The following is an 18,555-nucleotide window of genomic DNA, read 5'->3' as shown; positions in this document are numbered from 1 at the left end:
AAAGGCAAAATAGGATGACATAAGCAAAGTATGTTTCCAAACAACTGCAAAAATTCTCACACTCTTTATTCCTGTTTTTGCTTTAAAGAAAGAGATAGCATGAGTCATTATGGAAAACAACCGCTCTTATTATTCCTGTTACCCCAACCCCCTTCCCACACTACTCCAAACACACACACACACACACACACCAAGAATTCAGCTCCCAAAATACAAGGACAACTTTGTAGAGATGGGTTTATTTATAACAATGTAATATTAACATTTTCTGGAAAACACAGTAAACTGTAGGAAAGACAAATTCAAATAGGGGGTGTAAAGCATTTTAAAATATTCTTGTTCTTTATAATTATTTGATTAAACAGAAAACAGTGATAACAGAATCCGTAGAAGCTTCATGTTAATGGAAGATAAAAAATTGTCTTGTAAAATGTGACATTTTTTTGTCTCTACACTAAATAGCTTCAAGTGTACCAAACTCTTTACATGGAAAAATGCTTTTCAACAGCGTCCTTGGCAATCTGTAAAGATGATCTCGCATTGCCAAATGGGCTTTGAGCTGCTTCCTAATTTACTTTTTTCTCAGTTTGTTACTTGATGTTACACATACTAATGTGCCATCCTAGGCTAATTTGACTTCCAAACCCTCACCATGCCTGTGTTTCAATGCTCCTGTTCTTCTTCTATTACCCTCCAAAATCACTGAAATCAACCACTGCTATTATTAGGAGAAAAGCATAATATAGAAAATATGGTGCCCATAACTAAGATGCCTGAAACATGTTTATTTTCCAGCTGATGCTCGTGGAGCAGAAATTCAGGGCGTCTTTTAACAACTATTCAGTAGAGAGAGAACCACTCCTAGTTAAGTTGCCTAGGCAACTATTTGGAGCAAAATCTGCAGTTAAATTTTTTTCTCTCGTGTTCTATTTTTCTAGACATGGCTAATTTTTTCCCCTTATTTTCCAATATCTATTTCTCCTCACATTTTTCTTTATACATTATTTCCAGCATTTCTTCTCCTCTTGCTTTTTTTCCTCTTATTCTTTTCTTCTACTAATTATCCAAACTTTCTTTCCCTTAGGAAAGAGATCAACAAATATTTGCCTTTAAAGTTGGCCTGTCAACTACCATCCGGTTACTATTTTGTTCCTTTTTAGAAAATCGACTGTAGACCTTTCATAAAAATGGAAATTCTGCTCACTTATGCTAAAAATCAACTGTAGACCTTTCGTAAATTTGGAAATTCTGCTCACTTACTCTAAAAATCAACTATAGACCTTTCGTAAATTTGGAAATTCTACTCATTTACACTAAAAATAAACTGTAGATCCTTCATAAATATGGGAATTCTGCTCACTTACACTACCAGAGTGTGGTTGAGTACCAGCTTACTAAAATGCGAAATCCCCGTTTTAGAGACAACAGTGGTTCAGACTCTGATTTCCACAACATCCTGCTTTCTCTGAAGGCTGAGGGCATTTGAAGTGCTATTTCTTAAGCAACACCAAAAACAAACAAAGGGTGAAGAACCTTTGATCTGAGGAGAGATTGCTTTTGTTAGCAGACTGCTAGCTAGGGTGAGTTAGATTTGTAAGAATTAGATTGTTTAGGGAGGGGAATACGTGACTGCTGGGCAGTCATTTGTATGGACTGAGGTTTCTTACAGCTTCCCAGATCTGGCTCTGATGTGGAGATCTTTTTGACAGATTCAGCTAGTTTTGGTTAATTGCCACCCATTTCTCATTTGACTAAGAATAGAGCATAAATATTTTCATTTAGATAATTTAAAATAAAGGTGCTTGATAACTTTCCTTTTACTGCTTCACTACTCAAAACAACAAACAAGAAACACTTCTTAAAGTGAGTTGCTATTGCCTACAGCGTAGGGTCCAGATGCCTTGGCCTGCCTTTCCCAAGTATCTAGAATCTGTTCTGAATCTCATTTCCGATCTTATTTCCCCTATCTTCCACCACTCTCTGCACCTCAATACCACCGCACCAGCCCATCTCTCTCCAAATACACCATGTCATTTCTGTCTCCTCTCAGCCTTTGGTCATAACTGAAATGTTCTTCCCATTCCACCAATCACATTTTCCATCATTTGCAGCTGGGCCCATATTCAGGGAGGCAGGAGATACTCTGAAAAGAGCATCCAGAAAGGCAGCTGGTGAGGTTTTCCCTCTTCTCTTTTCTGACGGTTGTTGCCAAAGACCTCAAATTCCAGAGCCATCTAAGAATAAGGACCAAATGAGGTGAGGAGTCATAGATTATTTCAAGGGGTGAAAGTCTTAAGAAAGAGAGAAGAATGTCCTTATGGTTACCGGCCACTCAGATGAGGTGGGTTCCTTCCCAAGTGTAACATGGTGTCTCAGGACATAAGGAAGTCAGACATGTATTAGTGGAGAGCTACCAATTTCTATATCTTGAAGAAGCAGGGAGGGGAAGTGAGGATAGCTTTAGAAAGGTGCTCAATGTAATTAAATTGAATAAATGAAAGTTTTATATAGTATTACTTGTTAGGGAAACTCTGATCATTTCTTCAATTAATACTGAGAATTTATGTTATCACTCATTTGTTGAATATGTGGACACATAATGTCTGGTCTGCCTCCTCTTAGCTGGAAAAGTGAAATAAGTAGCCAGAAAAAAATTTTAAACAAACAAAATATGAATTTGTTTGCAAGCTAAAGTATATATTCTACTATTCCTGATAGCCAGTTTCATTTCTCAAAGTATCTCTTAAAATGAGCTTGAAAATCAGAAACTATCAGATAAGATTTAGAGGATTTCTAAACAACTTCATTCTACATAGAAGAAAACTGAAATTCCAAGAAATAAAGAATGCTTGTATTTGAAAAGAACCCGCCAATGAAAAAAAACCGTTCTCTTTTGGATTTTCTGTCCCTCCTGGTGACAGAATCATCCAGCCCACTGGTGCTCACTTTCTGCTAGTAGGTGAAGTAACTACTAAGCTATCTCCTTGGGTCTACAGCCTCTGATGGAACACCCTCCCCTGCAACAAAACCTCACAGAATCTCCTGAGCAACCACCTACATCCATTGCTGCAAGCTGTTCTCACCTGCAGAGTGGGGCCATTCGTTTTGTCAATTACCAGTGGGGGGGACAAACATTTGGGGAGGGGACCCAAGGCCATCTTGGCTGTGGGGGGCAAGGGGAAGACTGGTAGGAAGATGGCTTGTATGGAGGGCCGGCTGGAGGTGGGAGGAAGGTAAGCTTCTAGGAAGTTGCCCCAGAACCTTGGTGTGAAAGCAGCACTCCCTCAGCATGTACTGCTCAGCAGAGGAAATCAGTGTTTCTTGTTCTCCCTATTCAGGGTCATTGTTTTTTGGAAAACCCCAGCGGTGACAAGAAGCATAAAAGAAGAAACTCATCCCCATGCCTAGACCAAAACTACCAAAGAGAGGCAATGGGACTTGGGGACAGCCTGGAGGCGGTAACATAATGGAGGTAAGAGAACCCCAGGAGAAAGGAGCTCAGGGCTCAATTCTGCAGCTGCTGAGTCGTCTTGAAATGGACTTTGTTTAATCTTGCCTTTAAGCACACCCTTGACCTCAATCATTATCTTAAACATTTTACTGGCCCATGCCTCAGTTTCTTCAGTTGTAAAATGGGGACGATAATGCCTACATTAGGATTATGAGAATTTAGAGAGCATATGTGGGCAAAGCACTTAGAAAAGTACCTGGCATATAGTAAACACTGGGTTTACTCTCCTTCGAGAAGACGGTATAAGTCAGTGGTTACAAGCACAGATTCTGTTTCCGATCTGCTTTGGTTTGAAACTTGGCTTTGCCATTTACTAGTGTGATCTTGGGCAAGGACTTCCCTGGCCTGTTTTTTCTTATGTTGTGCTGTTAAGGGAAATAAATGAACACACATAAAGCCCTAGTACATTAAGTGTTAACTGTTAATGCATATTAAGCATTATCTCTCCCTTCCCCTCCTCACTCACCCACACGTGGCCTGTCACTGAATCTGGAACTTGTGTCCAGTGACAACACTTCAGAGGTATCAAGAAGCTGTGCCCAGAACCTCTTACCTCCCACAGGGACCTTGCCGAAACGACTCGGCCAGCATCCCCTTTGTGCACTCAACTTGCCCACACAACGTGCAAGGGAAGTTATGGGAAAAGGTTTCCCTGTTTCCCCTCCCGCCCTTGGGAGACCAGAAATAATCACTTAGTTAACCCACATTCTATTTTCATGAGACCCATCTTTCTCCTAAGTGGAGGAGAAACTCTGAAGTGACAGAAGATATTTTTAATTAAATCAAGAATAAAGGCACATAGTCATATGCTATTTACTTGGGCTCAAGCTGCCAGGGGCTTTTCAAAGTCTCAAAGTCACAACTGAAAACAGTACTTCTAACTTTAAAAAACATCAAAGGCCAGTTCTGAATCTAAGATTGTAAAGAATTCAGAACTGTTTTTAACTTGATTTTAATGAATAAGGCATTTGTGCATAACCATCTTAAATTTTAAAAAAGAAAGAAATCCAGTTGACCCTGTTGTACAGAAAAAAGAACTCTTTGTTGCATGGAAGAAAAAGTTGTAGCCTTATTTCTAAGAAGTGTATTTTTAAGATGTATTAGAGCACCCTCTTTTGGTACCTAAGAACATAGGGTGTCCTAAAAATTCAATAGCCAGAGATTAGCGCACTTTCTTAGCCCATAATTTCCTTTCTAAACTATCTCAGAAAAATTGTGTCTGAAATACTGTAATTGTTTGTTGTTGTTGTTGTTTTATTTTTGCAATAATCCTGAACAACACAAAGAGCAGAATTGGTAAAAACCAAACAAATCAAAACAAAATAAATTGGAAACCTTAGGAAAAGGGATTAAATTTGACCCATGTGAAATCAGTAAGAAATGTGGTGCCAGCGCCACCTAGTGTCGATTTTGAGTAATTCTTGCATATGAAAAAAAAAAATTTACCCCAAAGACTATAATTTAGGTTACAATTAGGCCACAATTCTGCAACCAAATTCACATTTATTGACTGACATTCCCCTTCTTTTTTTTCTATTGTTCTCCACAATCTTTATAATATCAAATAACGGAAATATTTTAAAAGTAAGTTTTTTATACTAATAGAAATCCAATTTAGGTGAAAATTTTTTTATAAAACTGGAATATTTGGAGGTCTAATATGTCTAAAGCACCATGAGATCCTTCAAAGAGCTATCAAAGTACATTCCATACATTCTAAGATGGGGCAAGACTTTTTCTCTAATCTCTTGCACTGAGAATGGTTCCCTGAGGCCTCCATAGCGATCCCCACCTGGTGCTTCAGGTGCTTCTCGGCCATCGGCGCGGCCAAATATTACTCAACCCCCGAAATAGATCTGCATAGAACAAAGGCGACCATTTCATTTGCCTGTGTGGCCCTACCTTTAAGATATTTATGGTTAGTTCATGACAGATTATTTTTGGGATTCCCACAGATTATCAGTGTGCCCTTTCCAGTCAGAGGCAGCCCCAGGACTAATGTAAAATGAGGCAAGTTTGGGTCTCCTTTTCAGGGGAGCCTGTATGCCTCTGCCTCATTTCCAGGGTACTACCTCCCGCCCGAAAGAGCCACAAGCTCCTCACCGGTTTCCGTCCCGCAGAGTCTGGCAAGTTAATACGAATTAAACCGCAATTGCACTTGCCATATAGAATCTTTTCTTCAGTAAGATAAAATATAAATGAATGAATGAATAAATGCCAAACAAATAAATAAAATTCCTGGTGCTGAGACATAAACGCCTCATGATGGCTAATGGGCTATGCTGTCTATATACAACTTTTCAATTTTTTTTAGGAATCCTGAGTGGAATTCAGAAAAACTTAGTAAGACTGTCAGATGAGATGGTTTGAACAAAGTGCCTTTTTGTGCCAGAGAGGCAATGAATATCCTGGCTCTGAGAGCCTCATCGCAGGTCACTGTTGTTACTTTCTTACCTGTGTGAATTCCCAAAGGCACTTCCTGAATCCATTTTTTTCATCTGTGAAATGAGGAACATTAGCAACTATTTTGTATGATCATTATTCTGAAGCTTCAGGGGGATCTACTATGGTACTTAGTAAGCACCACTCAAAGAATGGCTATATAATAATAGTAAGTATTATTATATGATAATAATATGTATATAATAATAGTAAGTATTATTATATAGTATATATACATATTATTATCATTATTCCTATTGGTATGTGCTCCATAAGAAATTTGTCCTAGAATTCTAACAGGGAACAACAACACTTTTCCAGCCTTTTGTTTGAGCCAATGCTTCCATTTTTAAATAGCTGCAGATTTCCAGTGTTCAATAAGAATTGTCATCAATAACTCTGGAAAAAAATGGAATCCACTCTGATTAATCAGTCCTGGTTTTAGCTAAAGAGGTGCTGCTCATGGAAAGAAAAGAGAGCAAAGAAATAGGAGGAAAATGTACTTTGGCAAATAACATAGAAAAGAACAGACATTCACCTTAAAGTCTCTGTCACTTTTTATGCTCAGGAAATTATTAATAATAATTGCTAATAATAATAACAGCTTTTCTATGTATCAGGCACTTTCCTTAGCATCCACCATTTGATTTGCATAATTCACCATTTTACACATTGAGGAAATTGCAGCACAGAGACTAAAATAACAAAGCCATGACAGCAAATGGCAGAACTGTAATTTGAATTTGAGATGTCAGATAAGGCAATAGGCTAGTGTGCTTTGCTTTGGTAGCTCTTCCCCTCTCTCTCTCTCTCTCTCTCTACCACCATCATCTGCCCAAACTGGCCAAAGCCAACTGAGCTAGCAAAACTGAAGCTAATGCACCATTTCCTTTTGCAAATAGGACACCTTGCTCTGTAGTCACTCACATTCTAAGACAGTTCTAACCTCTCCAGCCCAGATCACAAAAAGATCTCTTGGCACACGGCATAGAATTTTTTGTTGTTGGTGTTCTGCTTTCTACTCCTTTATAGTCAAGTTTCCAAATAACCACTTTATAGCTTTATCATTCCCTCTTGTCCTGGTTTATCTGACAGTACTAATTAAGACTTTACAGCTATTGACTAAAGCAAGTGGCTTATAAATAGACAATGGCAAAAATGGGCTTGGAGACTTTCTTTAATGAGCCCCAACTAGATAGTTTTGTTGACACTGTCTTTGACAAAACAGCAAAGGTTCTCCCAAAAGAACCTGATTTTTTCAAAAAGTTGGTAGGCAAATTCAATTTTGCATTTAAACTACAATTGAACTCTCATTCTCCTTTGTCTGGAGTCCATTTTAGCAAAAAAATAAAAAATAAAAATAATAAAAAATAAATCCTTTCATTAGTAAGTATTCAACAAGCCTGATACCTTCTGTAATACAAAATACTTATAAATATGTATATAATGGGGAATGCCTGAGTGGCTCAGTCAGTTAAGCATCTGCCTTCAGCTCAGGTCATGATCCCAGGGTCCTGGGATCGAGTCCCACATCGGGCTCCCTGCTGAGCGGGGAGCCTGCTTCTCCCTTTTCCTCTGCCTGCTTCTCCCCCTGCTTGTGCTCTCTCTCTCTCTCTGGCAAATAAATAAATAAATAAAATCTTTTAAATATGTATATAATGGGACATGTATGAGTGCATTGTGATGAATAAGTGATTTGGGATATACATTTGGAATGTGTGTCATTATCAGCAATAGTGAGGAAGGACATGGCTTCATTTCTCATTTTCTAATTTTAGATGAGAAGTAAATACCATATATAATATTATGACCCAAGAGTTGTTAATTTTTTTCTTCTACATTTTCATGGAACGAGTTACTCATTTAAATACTCAAAATTCGGTTTTGTTGCAGTAACTGTCATAAAACATTAGTGAGGTGATTCATTGTTAAAGGATAATACTCATCACCTATCAGCAGCTCATTAGCGTGTCTGAATTGGCACTAATGTGGTAATTACTATGAATCATCCATTTCCATTATAGTGTCTTCTCCCAGCACCAAGAACAGGGGATGTTTGTGAAATCACACAGGAAGGCAGAATATAGCCAAATTAACGAGTTCAGTTGCCCACTACCTCCATTACCAGAGAATAATGGCAAAGCATCTGGAATAAAGATGATGATGATGTTAGCCAATATTTATTGAATAAGTATTCTTTGCCAGCCATTCGTCAACTGTTTTACATATACTATCTCATTTGCTACTTCCACTTACCCTACAAGGTATGTACTATTCCTAATACCATTCTACAGAGGACAAAGCTGAGACTTGGAAATGATGTAAATTGCCCAAAATCATGCAGCAAGTGAGTAGCAGAGATAGAATTCAAACTCAAGTCATATGGATCCAAAATCCACATGCTTATAAAACTCAACACTCAAAACAAATAATCCAACGTAAAAATGGGCAGAAGACATAAATAGAAACTTTTCCAAAGAAGACATACAGATGGCCAATATACATGAAAAGATGCTCAACATCACTGATCATCAGGGAAATCAAAACTACAATGAGATAGCACCTCACATCGGTCAGAATGGCTAAAATCAACAATGTTGGTGAGGATGTGGAAATGGGAATCCTCTTGCACTGTTGGTGGAAATGCAAGAATGTAGAGAACAGTATGGAGTTTCCTCAAAAAGTTAAAAATAGAACTACCCTTTGATCAGCGATTGCACCACTAGGTATTTACTCGAAGAATACAAAAATACTAATTCAAAGGGATACATGCACCCCAATGTTTATAGCAGTGTTATCTAAATAGCCACATTATGGAAACAGCCCAAGTGTCCATTGACTGATGAATGGATAAAGAAGACATGGTGTATACACACACACATACACACACACATGCACACGCTATTTAATATATAATGGAATATGACTCAGCCATAAAAAAGAATGAAATCTTGCCATTTGCAATGACATGGATGGAGCTAGAAAGTATTATGCTAAGCAAAATAAGTCAAAGAAAGACAAATACCATATTATTTTACTCATATGTAGAATTTAAGATACAAAAAAATGAGCAAAGGGAAAAAAAGAGAGGGAGGCAAACCAAGAAACAGACTCTTTTTTTTTTTTAATTTTATTTATTTAATTGACAAAGAGAGAGAGAAAGAGACAGTGAGAGAGGGAACACAAGCAGGGGAGTGGGAGAGGGAGAAGCAGGCTTCCCGCCGAGCAGGGAGCCCGATGCGGGCTCGATCCCAGGACCCTGGGATCATGACCCGAGCCGAAGGCAGTCGCTTAACCAACTGAGCCACCCAGGTGCCCCAAGAAACAGACTCTTGACTATAGAGAACGAACTGATGATTACCAGAGCGGATGTGGGTGGGGGATGAGTCAAATAGGTCATGGGGATAAAGGAGGACACTTGTTGTGATGAGCATGGGGTATAAAGAAGCATTAAATCACTATATTGTACACCAGAAACTAATACTATACTGTATGTTAACTAGAATTTAAATAAAAACTTAAAGAAAAAGAATGAGACAACAAATAACTATTTCAGAAAGTGAACCTTTATAAATGTAAGAAAACAAGGGAGCTATGAAGACTCAATTTGATGGTTGGCCACCATGTTTTTAGAATGAATCCAGTGTGTATAATTCCTTCACCCAGATCAAAAAAAGAAATTATTGTATAAATACTAAACATTTGGAAATAGGAATGATCTGACAATTCGTTGACAATAAAGTATTAATGCTTAATAAAAAAAAATCCACGTGCTTAACAGTTTAATTCTAATCCAGGGTTTCTTAAACTTAGCACTACTGACCCCCATAGCCAGATAATTCTTTGCCGTCAGGGTCTCCTGGTAGGACTGCAGGATGCTTAGCAGCTTGGCAGCATCCTTAGTCTCTGCCCACTAGATGGCAGTAGCGCTTTCTCTCCCCAGCCCCCACCCTAGTTGCGTCAAAAATGTCTCCAGATACTGCCAAATGTCCTCTCTGAGGCCAAACTGTCACTCTCCCGCAAGTTAAAAACTACTGTTCTACTCTAATACTCTTTATACTCTTTACATAATAGCATGTCATTCAATAACTCTCTGAAATATAGTTTTAATGGCTATAATACATTTTACTGAATATTAATTTAGTGCTACACCTAAGATACTAATTTAGATTCTTCTATAAAAAAAATTTGTATTTGAGAGAACAATCGGGTTCTTTGAAATCTACCCCTCTGGTATATGTAAGATATTAAGTTAGACTTTGTCGATGAAATAATACATAGGAAGTGATTTATACTGTAAAGTTTATTAACTTCCTCCTTTAAAATGTGTCACCCTTTTTCAGTTGGTATAGCTAAGATGATAAAAATAAGATGTATCAGTAACAACTTTCTTGAACAGTGAAGAGTTTATTTGATTACTGTATACAGACATGACCTATGTCAACAATCAAATAAAATATGAGCATGCATATATATCTGAAAATGAAAATAAATTCATTACTCCATTTTTAAAAAATTCAGAATTTTATTATTTTCCTAAAATGTCTAATAAATCAAAATTTACTAAAACTTTGGTTTTGTTTTTGTTCCTTTTAAAATATATGCTTAAATATATATTAAAAGCAAGTATTTTGCTATTTCTACCTACAACATTCACTAAATATTTATGTGTTATGTTAGCTACTTTAGGAAAGATATAAAAATTAAGGTCTGCATTCCTGAGGAAATCATTTTAGAAACAAGTTACAAGACACAAAAGCCCTAAGAATAAGAAAAGACAGTATAAAGCAACTAGTAAAGTGTTTTGCATAATTCATATTAAAGAAAAACATATGCACACACGTACACCAAAGTTAAGGAAGATAGCAAAATTCATTTAATAGGCATGTTCCACATAAACGATTCGTCACAAATTTTGTGTTCTGAGAGTCCACATGAAAAATCACAGTATGCATAGACTAGAAGCAAAATGAATCAAACAAAAACATCCTGGAGATATTTAGGTTGTCAAACTTTTGTAATTTTTCCAAATCCTTTTAGGGTTTGGGGAAAAGTGTGCATTTTTGATTAAAAATAAATATTCTCTATATGTTTTTGACTATTATTCCTTCCCATCAAAAAAAAATGTCCTACAAATTCCATAAAGTTTTAAATGAATAGTGTTTGCTTTATATTTACCAAGAAACGGGTTATCTGTTACCATAAAAATGGAATTAAAAATACATCTGGCCACGTAAATCCAAAAGAGAGCAGTGGATTTTGTTGGGTTTATAGATAATGATATGTATTTAAGTGACCATACATTCTTAACCTTTTCCTTGGGTGCAATTTGGAAGTAATATGCCTTTTAATAACCTACATTGGACATCAATGATTGCATTCCAAGTGAGTAGCATCACAACAAAATTGTCTAATACACACATGTTGCTTAGGGCTGCAATGTTACCATAGTTACTACCAGATCAAACATCTCAGGAAAGCAGAGCCATTAAGTCTTTCAATGTACAGAAATTCAGTACTTTTGATAATTTTTGAGCCTTCATTTTTCTTCTTTCTTTGGCTTTTCCAATTGCCTTTGTGTTGTTTCTTCATTTTTCTTTTTTACATCTAAAAAAGATAAATATTTTCATTCACTTATAGAATATAGTGAAATATACTTCATATTATACTGGAATGAAACAGTTGGGATTTCCTTTATGCACCCTAATCATTTTCTCCTTGATTCCGACACGCTTTGCCCTCAATCTAGATATGGACACTACACAAAGGAAAGAAATACGGGTCGGTTTGGCAATCTACATTCTGCTAGTTACCTTTCTCTCCTATTCTCCAGAAGTATTACAAGCCAGGCAGTCTCCTGAGGTATTATTACAATCTCCATTTATAGACTAGTCCATCAAAGCATAGACAGGTTAAGTGACTTGCTCCAAGTCACAGAGCTAGTAAATGACAGAGACACAATTTGGTTCCATAGCCCCACCCCCTTAATGATTTCCCCATAGGCATCACACTCTCTCCGACTTCCTCACACTTTCTACCTCCTCTGCTCTTAGGAGATGATCTTTCTACTTCACAGGAAAAAAAAAAATCAAAGCCATCAGATAAAAGCTCCCTCAACTTTCTGCCACCAAACCTCTAAAACTCCGTCATCTGTTTTTCCTACTACCTTCCCTCCTATTACAATGGAAAGTGTGCTCCTCAGGACCGGCTGCACAATTTACTGGAGCCCAGTGCAAAATGAAAATGCAGCACCTCTTATTCAAAAAATATGGAAAACTTCAAGACAGCAACAGTAGCGCCTGGCACCGAGTGCAAACCTCTTCTGAGCCCAAGGGCCCTGTGCAACCACACTCACCCAGACCTTTGGGGCCGGGCCTGGTGCTGCTCAGACTTTCCAGGTCTATTCCTTCATGATCGGGGATCCTATCCGTTTCTGCCTCATCAGGAAGCTGACTCTTAACAATCATCCTCCGCCTCCCTTTCACCTGACTTTCCCTTTCTCCTGACTCCTCATTTCCTCAAGTCACCACCACCTTCACACTAACAAAGGCCTTCTTTCAACCACAAATCTTCCACATACTGTCTTGTCTTTTATCCTTTAAAGTGTATCATCCTTTGCTGTCTCCATTTTAAATGAAAACTATTAAGTCTCTACTGCTTCCCCAAAAGTGCTTACTGAAATCATCACTGGCATCTCTGAAGTTAATCTGATGGACTCTATTCAGTTCTTCAGCTTTCATTTAGGAAATATGTATTAAGCATGTATTATGTACCAAGCAGTGGAAAAAAAAAAAAAATTCCAGCTCTCAGGAGACTTTTAATGAGGGATGTGGGGAAGAAGCAGAACAAGTAAAATATGTGGTATGTGCGGAGTCCTATGTGCTATGGAGGAAATAAAAGAATAGGAGTTGTCAAGAAGTCTTGGGGCCTGGAGGTTGTGGTTTTAGATAGGATTTGCTGGGGAGAAGGGGCATGCGAGTGAAGCCCTGAGAAGGGGCGGGGTGAGCTATGCTGGGAGCAGGGAGAGAGCATCCCAAGCAGAGGGAACAGCAAGGTCAAATGTGTCAATGTGCAGGAAGGAACTGCAAGGGGGACAGAAGGGAGAAAAAAGATTGGAAAATGGAGTCAGGGAGATACCAAGAGACCAGATCTTTTAGGTGAAAAATGGCAGCTATCTGGACAAATGGGAAAGCAGAGCTGACAATTTTTGCTGATAGATTAGATGTAAAGATGAGAGAAAGAGGGGAAGACAAGGATGACTCCAAGTTTTGGCTCTAGCCACTGGAAGTGTGAAACTGCCATTCACCAAGATGGAGAAGAGGCAGGAAGAGTAGGTGTCAGGAAGAATATCTGGAGTTCTCCCTATTACCCATTAAGTTTGAGATTCCTGTAAGATAGCCAAGCAGAGAGGTCAAGTAGGCAGATGGATTTATGAGTGTGAAGCCAGAGGAGCTTCTGGCTAGAGATAACAAATTTGTGAGTGATCAGGAAGATTATATTATCCCAGTGAAATTGGATGATATCTCAAGAGGAGGGAATGTTGATAGAGAAGAAGTCAAAAGACAGTTCTAGTACCATCTAATTCATTAAGAGATAGGGGACATTAAGAAACAACAGCAGGGGAAGGAACAGCGAGTGAAGCAGGAAGAAAACCAGGAGAGTGGAGTGTTCAGGAAGCCCAGGGAAGAACAGTGTTGAGGGGAAGGGGCATGATCCACAAAGACACAACTGCCAAGAGATCACGTAGGGTGGAGACTAAGAATGGACCACTGATTTCATCAGAGACAATGTCATTTGTGATCTTGAAATAGAGGGGTGGTGTGGTGAGGATCAGAGAAAGAGAGACAAAGGATTTGGAGGCACGTCCTTTCTAAGAGCTTTTTACTAGCTGCTCCTTCTGCAAAGACCATGTTTACCTCTGATCTTCGTGTGCCTCCTGCTTTCTTCAGCTGCCACTGAAAACACACCATCGTCATTCAGGTCTCAGGAAGGGTTGCCCTAATTTCTCGGTCTAGAGTCACGCTGTAACTCTACCACAACATCCTATTTAATTTTCTGATAGAACATATCACTGTTGACATATATTTACTTGTTTATAATTTAACTCTCCCATTGGAGATAGAAGATCCATGACAGCAAGACTTTGTCTGATTCACCACTACACTACGGTTTTTAGAATGGTGCTTAGCACCTAGTGGGCACTAAACTGAATGATGGATCAAATAGTGACAGAGGGAGTTAAGAAAAGGCGCTTTGTGACATTTACCGCTGCCACCCTCTGTCATTTCTTGCTGATATGTTACCAGGCATCATTGTCCTCCCTATCATGGTTATTAATTTATAAGACATAGATTAAAACAGAGTATGAACCAGGCAAATTTCAGGCAGGTTAATTTCATGCAGGACGCAAGGCATTTGAGATCCTAGAGTTCTTCCCGCCTAAAAATATTTATCAAAAACAACGACAACAAAAACCAAAGAGGACTGATCTGAGGGAAACTACCTAAAAACCACTTAATAATCCACCTAATAATCCCTTTGCCCTTCCCTCTAAGGGAATGTGAACTTGCTTGGAACAATCCTTTTTCTTTTGCTAGTAAATTCCTTGGCTCACCCTCCTTCTCATAAAAACCCTTCATTTTGTACAACTCCTCAGGGCTCCCCTCTAACTTGTTAGATAGGATGTTGCCTGATTCATGAATCCCTTAATAAAGTCAATTATATCTTCAAATTTACTTAGTTGGATTTTTGTTATTTAACGATATAAAAATAGTAACAATATTCTTTCAGATAATGGTCTCTAGTGACCAAAATAAAATGGTGAAGACTACTAATTCTCCTACCATGTATTTTTTCTTTTCATTTAGGTAATGTCAACAAGCATTAAGGTTTTGTGTGTGTGTGTGTGTGTGTGTGTGTTTGGGGCATGTAAACTTTAATTAGGCCTGTCAGGCTAATAAGTAACTTAGCTTCTCCACCTCTCTGGTTGAGGATGGCCCTTCAACAGCAATATCATGTTCTGATAACCATATTCCATTTTCAAACTTAAAAGGCCAAAACCATTACACACATTTTTATTTATTTTCTTTCTTTCCCTTTTCCCATCTTATAAGTTTGTATGGGGGCGCCCGGGTGGCTCAGTCGGTTAAGCGACTGCCTTCGGCTCAGGTCATGATCCTAGAGTCCCGGGATCGAGTCCCGCATTGGGCTCTCTGCTCAGCGGGGAGTCTGCTTCTCCCTCTCCTGCTCCCCGCTCTTGTGCTCTCTCTCTCTCTCTCTCTCTCTCAAATAAATAAATAAAATCTTTAAAAAACAAATAGTTTGTATGTATATATGTACTTTTTTGCTATTATTTGTAGTGTCTCATATGAGAAATGCAATGACCACTGGGAACAAGTGAGGTGTCCCTGGCCAAACAAAGATATACTTATTTCATAGGGATCAAACCAGGAACATTTGTAACTTTATCAGGTAACAAATAATGTCCTGAAGCAGAGGACCAAGAGCCTTCTTCTGGGACTTGCATGAATAGGGTGGATGTGTAGAAGCTGCTGGCCTCTTGCCTCCTTGGCAGCAGGAATAAATTTCTACACACATACTGAAGTCTACCTTGACATCTAAAATGGGGCACAAGGCACAGGTATCTTAGTAATGACTTGGAACTGAAATTTTCTTTAACCTTCATGAATGTTTTTTAAATAAAAAGACTTCTTTAAAAATTTACTGACAGTATGGTTATATTTATTTCCAGAAGACCAAACTCCGGAAGCTAGATGAACTATATGTAAGCAATGGGGAGACAAACCCAAGTTTTCCTTCATTGGTTTGACAGCTCCCCTTTGTCCTTAATTCAACTTTTTCCACTGAAGAATGGTTACCTTTTATACAAATACTCACCTTACAGATCTCATCTTCAACTGATAATAAACTGCTTTTTAGATATGAGAAATAGAAGGGCTTATAGAATACTATAGTGAAGCCCAAGCTTCCAAAGTGGTTTGCTAATGGATGACAGGGGGAAAACTATTCTATTTCTGAGTGTTTCTCGATAAATTTTTAAGTTTATTGAGGGAAGGGATTATATTTGTTCACATTTTATTCCCAATAATGAGCACTATGAGTGACTCTACATGTCCACCAAATACATAAATGTTCAGCTTGCACATACACATTGGGAGAGAAAAAGATGAAGCTGTTCACTTTCAGAAAGCCTAAAAAAAATGTACTTAGCCTTCAACAAAAATTGAGAGATCTTAGTCAACACGTAAGAAAAAAGAGCACTTATAACTAGTTAAAAGTGAGACTGTTCCAGAGGCAAGGATTGATTAAGAAGAGAGGGCTGCTAATTCGAAGAGAATTTGTGCGTTACCTTCCTTCATGGAGAGGGCCTCCAGTTTGAGGGGCAACTCTGAGGGCCCACCTGTCCCGGCTGAGCCCTGGATGTCTGGCACAGCATTCCGGCGGCCGGTCCTGGCCGAAGATGCAAAATTATTGACCACAGACTCCACATCAGTCATTTCTGATGGATCTGTCCTCATAACAACATCTGCAAATAGAACGTGCACATGAAGAAGAGGATGAGCCTATTTTGAGGTAAATGTTCACGGTGGCGGTGAAAGGCGCGGCCAGATCAGAACCACAACAGGCTTGAGAATGGAATCACTGATCACACCTTGCGTCTCTGTCTACTGTTACAGTCCTGAAGCTTCCATTTGCACATTCTCAGCAGTGTTCAGTGTGAGCCAGCTTGCTATAAATAACCCCTGAGCTGAATAAGCCACTTGGATGCTTTAGGGTGCAGTAATCTCTTGCCTTTTGTTCTATTTTTCTGTGGATGGATCAGCCGAACGAGGGCTTGGAAGGAAATGAAAACTGACTTGTTCGGTCCCTCCTGTAGGGACCCTGCCTGCCAGGATCTGTTTGTGGTGCTTGTTCAGGCTGAAACCAAATCACTATAATTTGTAGGGCCCACACGAAACACACTTGGCTCTTACTCCTTAGAAATTCAACTTCATCTCAGAGGTGTTTTGCCCCAGTGACAGCTGCGTATCGCAGTCTGCTCGGGCCTCAGACCTAATTTTCAATAGCCTCATGTTTGTGTTTAGGAGAGTAGAACCTGTATTGCCTCTTCTTCTTTATTTATTTATTTATTTATTTATTTATTAAGATTTTTATTTATTTATTTATTTATTTATTTGAGAGAGAGAGAATGAGAGACAGAGAGCACGAGAGGGAGGAGGGTCAGAGGGAGAAGCAGACTTCCTGCCGAGCAGGGAGCCCGATGCGGGACTCGGTCCAGGACTCCAGGATCATGACCTGAGCCGAAGGCAGTCACTTAACCAACTGAGCCACCCAGGCGCCCGCCTCTTCTTGCCTTTAAGTGGACCTGGTAATTCCTAGCGCTTTTCAAAGCATTTTTTTTTTCTTTAAGATTTTATTTATTCATTTGAGACACAGAGATACAGAGAGAGAGAGAGCATGAGCAGTGGGAGAGGCAGAGGGAGAGGGAGAAGCAGACTCCCGGCTGAGCCAGGAGCCTGACGCGGGGCTCGATCCCAGGACCCCAGGATCATGACCCGAGCCGAAGGCAGACGCCTAACCATCTGAGCCACCCAGGCGCCCCCAAAGCATTCTTTATCGTCCTAGTAATTGTCTCTACGAAAGAATTCTCAGGAAATCATTTACCGTACAGGGAGGCAGGGAGGCAGCCGATACTGTTTGTTCTAAAACTAACCCTCTTTCATATGATGTTTTCTAATGAATCTTCCCTAAGAAGTCAAAGCTGAGTAGGATCTCAAAAGCCCTGGTGGCAGCAAACATTTATTGAGAACCTATTAAGTCCTAGGCCCTCAGCTGGGCAACTGAGAGTACAAAGGAATAATAGACTCTCCGTTTTTAGGGGACTTTTACTCTCAAAGGGGAGAAAGAAGGTATACATGCGAGGACAGATAACATCATACCACAGAATGTGCTGAGTATCAACCAAGGGATGGAGGCAATCAATTGTGGTACTTGAGGGCAGAAATATGTGAGTCTTGACCTACCCATTTCACTGTTGTTGGAAGGGGGCCCTTTCCAATCGGTTAACTTCAATTCAGGAAATGATAAAAATAAAGTGAAACAGTCACAAAACACAGTGCGTTTCGTATTCGAAACACAACTCCTTTGGTTCAGCGGACCCAAGGAACGGCACGCTGAGCTTAGCGTGGGCCTCGGGAGTCCAGGAGTAGGCGAGGCTCCTTCCCCAAATAGGCTCATCTTTGCAGGAATCGTGAAAAATTTGAGAACGAGGCTAGATTTTCAGACACAACTTTGGAATCAATTAGACTTCTCACTGTTTAGTATTTGCCAACTGTCTGGCATTGACGGACAGCGTAGAGTAATCTAAAGGGCACCAGACTGTTAAGACAAAAAGAACTTCACCGCATTACAGGCTTGTAGGTGATACTGGCTAATTCATTTAATTTCTCTGAGTCACAGTTCCTCCCTGTGTAAGGGGTATAAAAATACTAGCCTGACTGATTCACAGTATTCTTGGGAAGAACTAATGAGATAGAGGATATAGAAACTCCTCGTAACTCTAAAACCATATGTTTGTTTAC

The 18,555-nt window shown here is 39.2% G+C and overlaps 1 protein-coding gene across 2 annotated transcripts in view; it reads right to left on the bottom strand.

The window, feature by feature from the left end:
• Positions 1–10,374: 10,374 nt before the first annotated feature.
• Positions 10,375–18,555, bottom strand: part of PKIB (cAMP-dependent protein kinase inhibitor beta) — a 102,860-nt gene continuing 94,679 nt past the window's right edge. The window contains exons 3-4 of one of the 2 annotated variants that reach the window (XM_045865472.3): positions 16,323–16,499; positions 10,375–11,560 (exon numbers count right to left, since the gene is read on the bottom strand). In XM_045865472.3, coding sequence (XP_045721428.1) covers positions 11,493–11,560; positions 16,323–16,491 — 237 coding nt within the window. In that variant the 5' untranslated portion in view covers positions 16,492–16,499 and the 3' untranslated portion in view covers positions 10,375–11,492. The remainder of the gene's footprint in view (positions 11,561–16,322; positions 16,500–18,555) is intronic. The other variant, XM_064597033.1, reaches the window with a different exon arrangement.

This window comes from Mirounga angustirostris, unplaced genomic scaffold (genome assembly GCF_029215605.1).
Source record: "Mirounga angustirostris isolate CCGP_5_RB_7025 unplaced genomic scaffold, mMirAng1.0.hap1 SCAF_8, whole genome shotgun sequence".
NCBI classification, from domain to species: domain Eukaryota; kingdom Metazoa; phylum Chordata; class Mammalia; order Carnivora; family Phocidae; genus Mirounga; species Mirounga angustirostris.
This window is presented reverse-complemented; position numbering and strand designations above follow the sequence as displayed.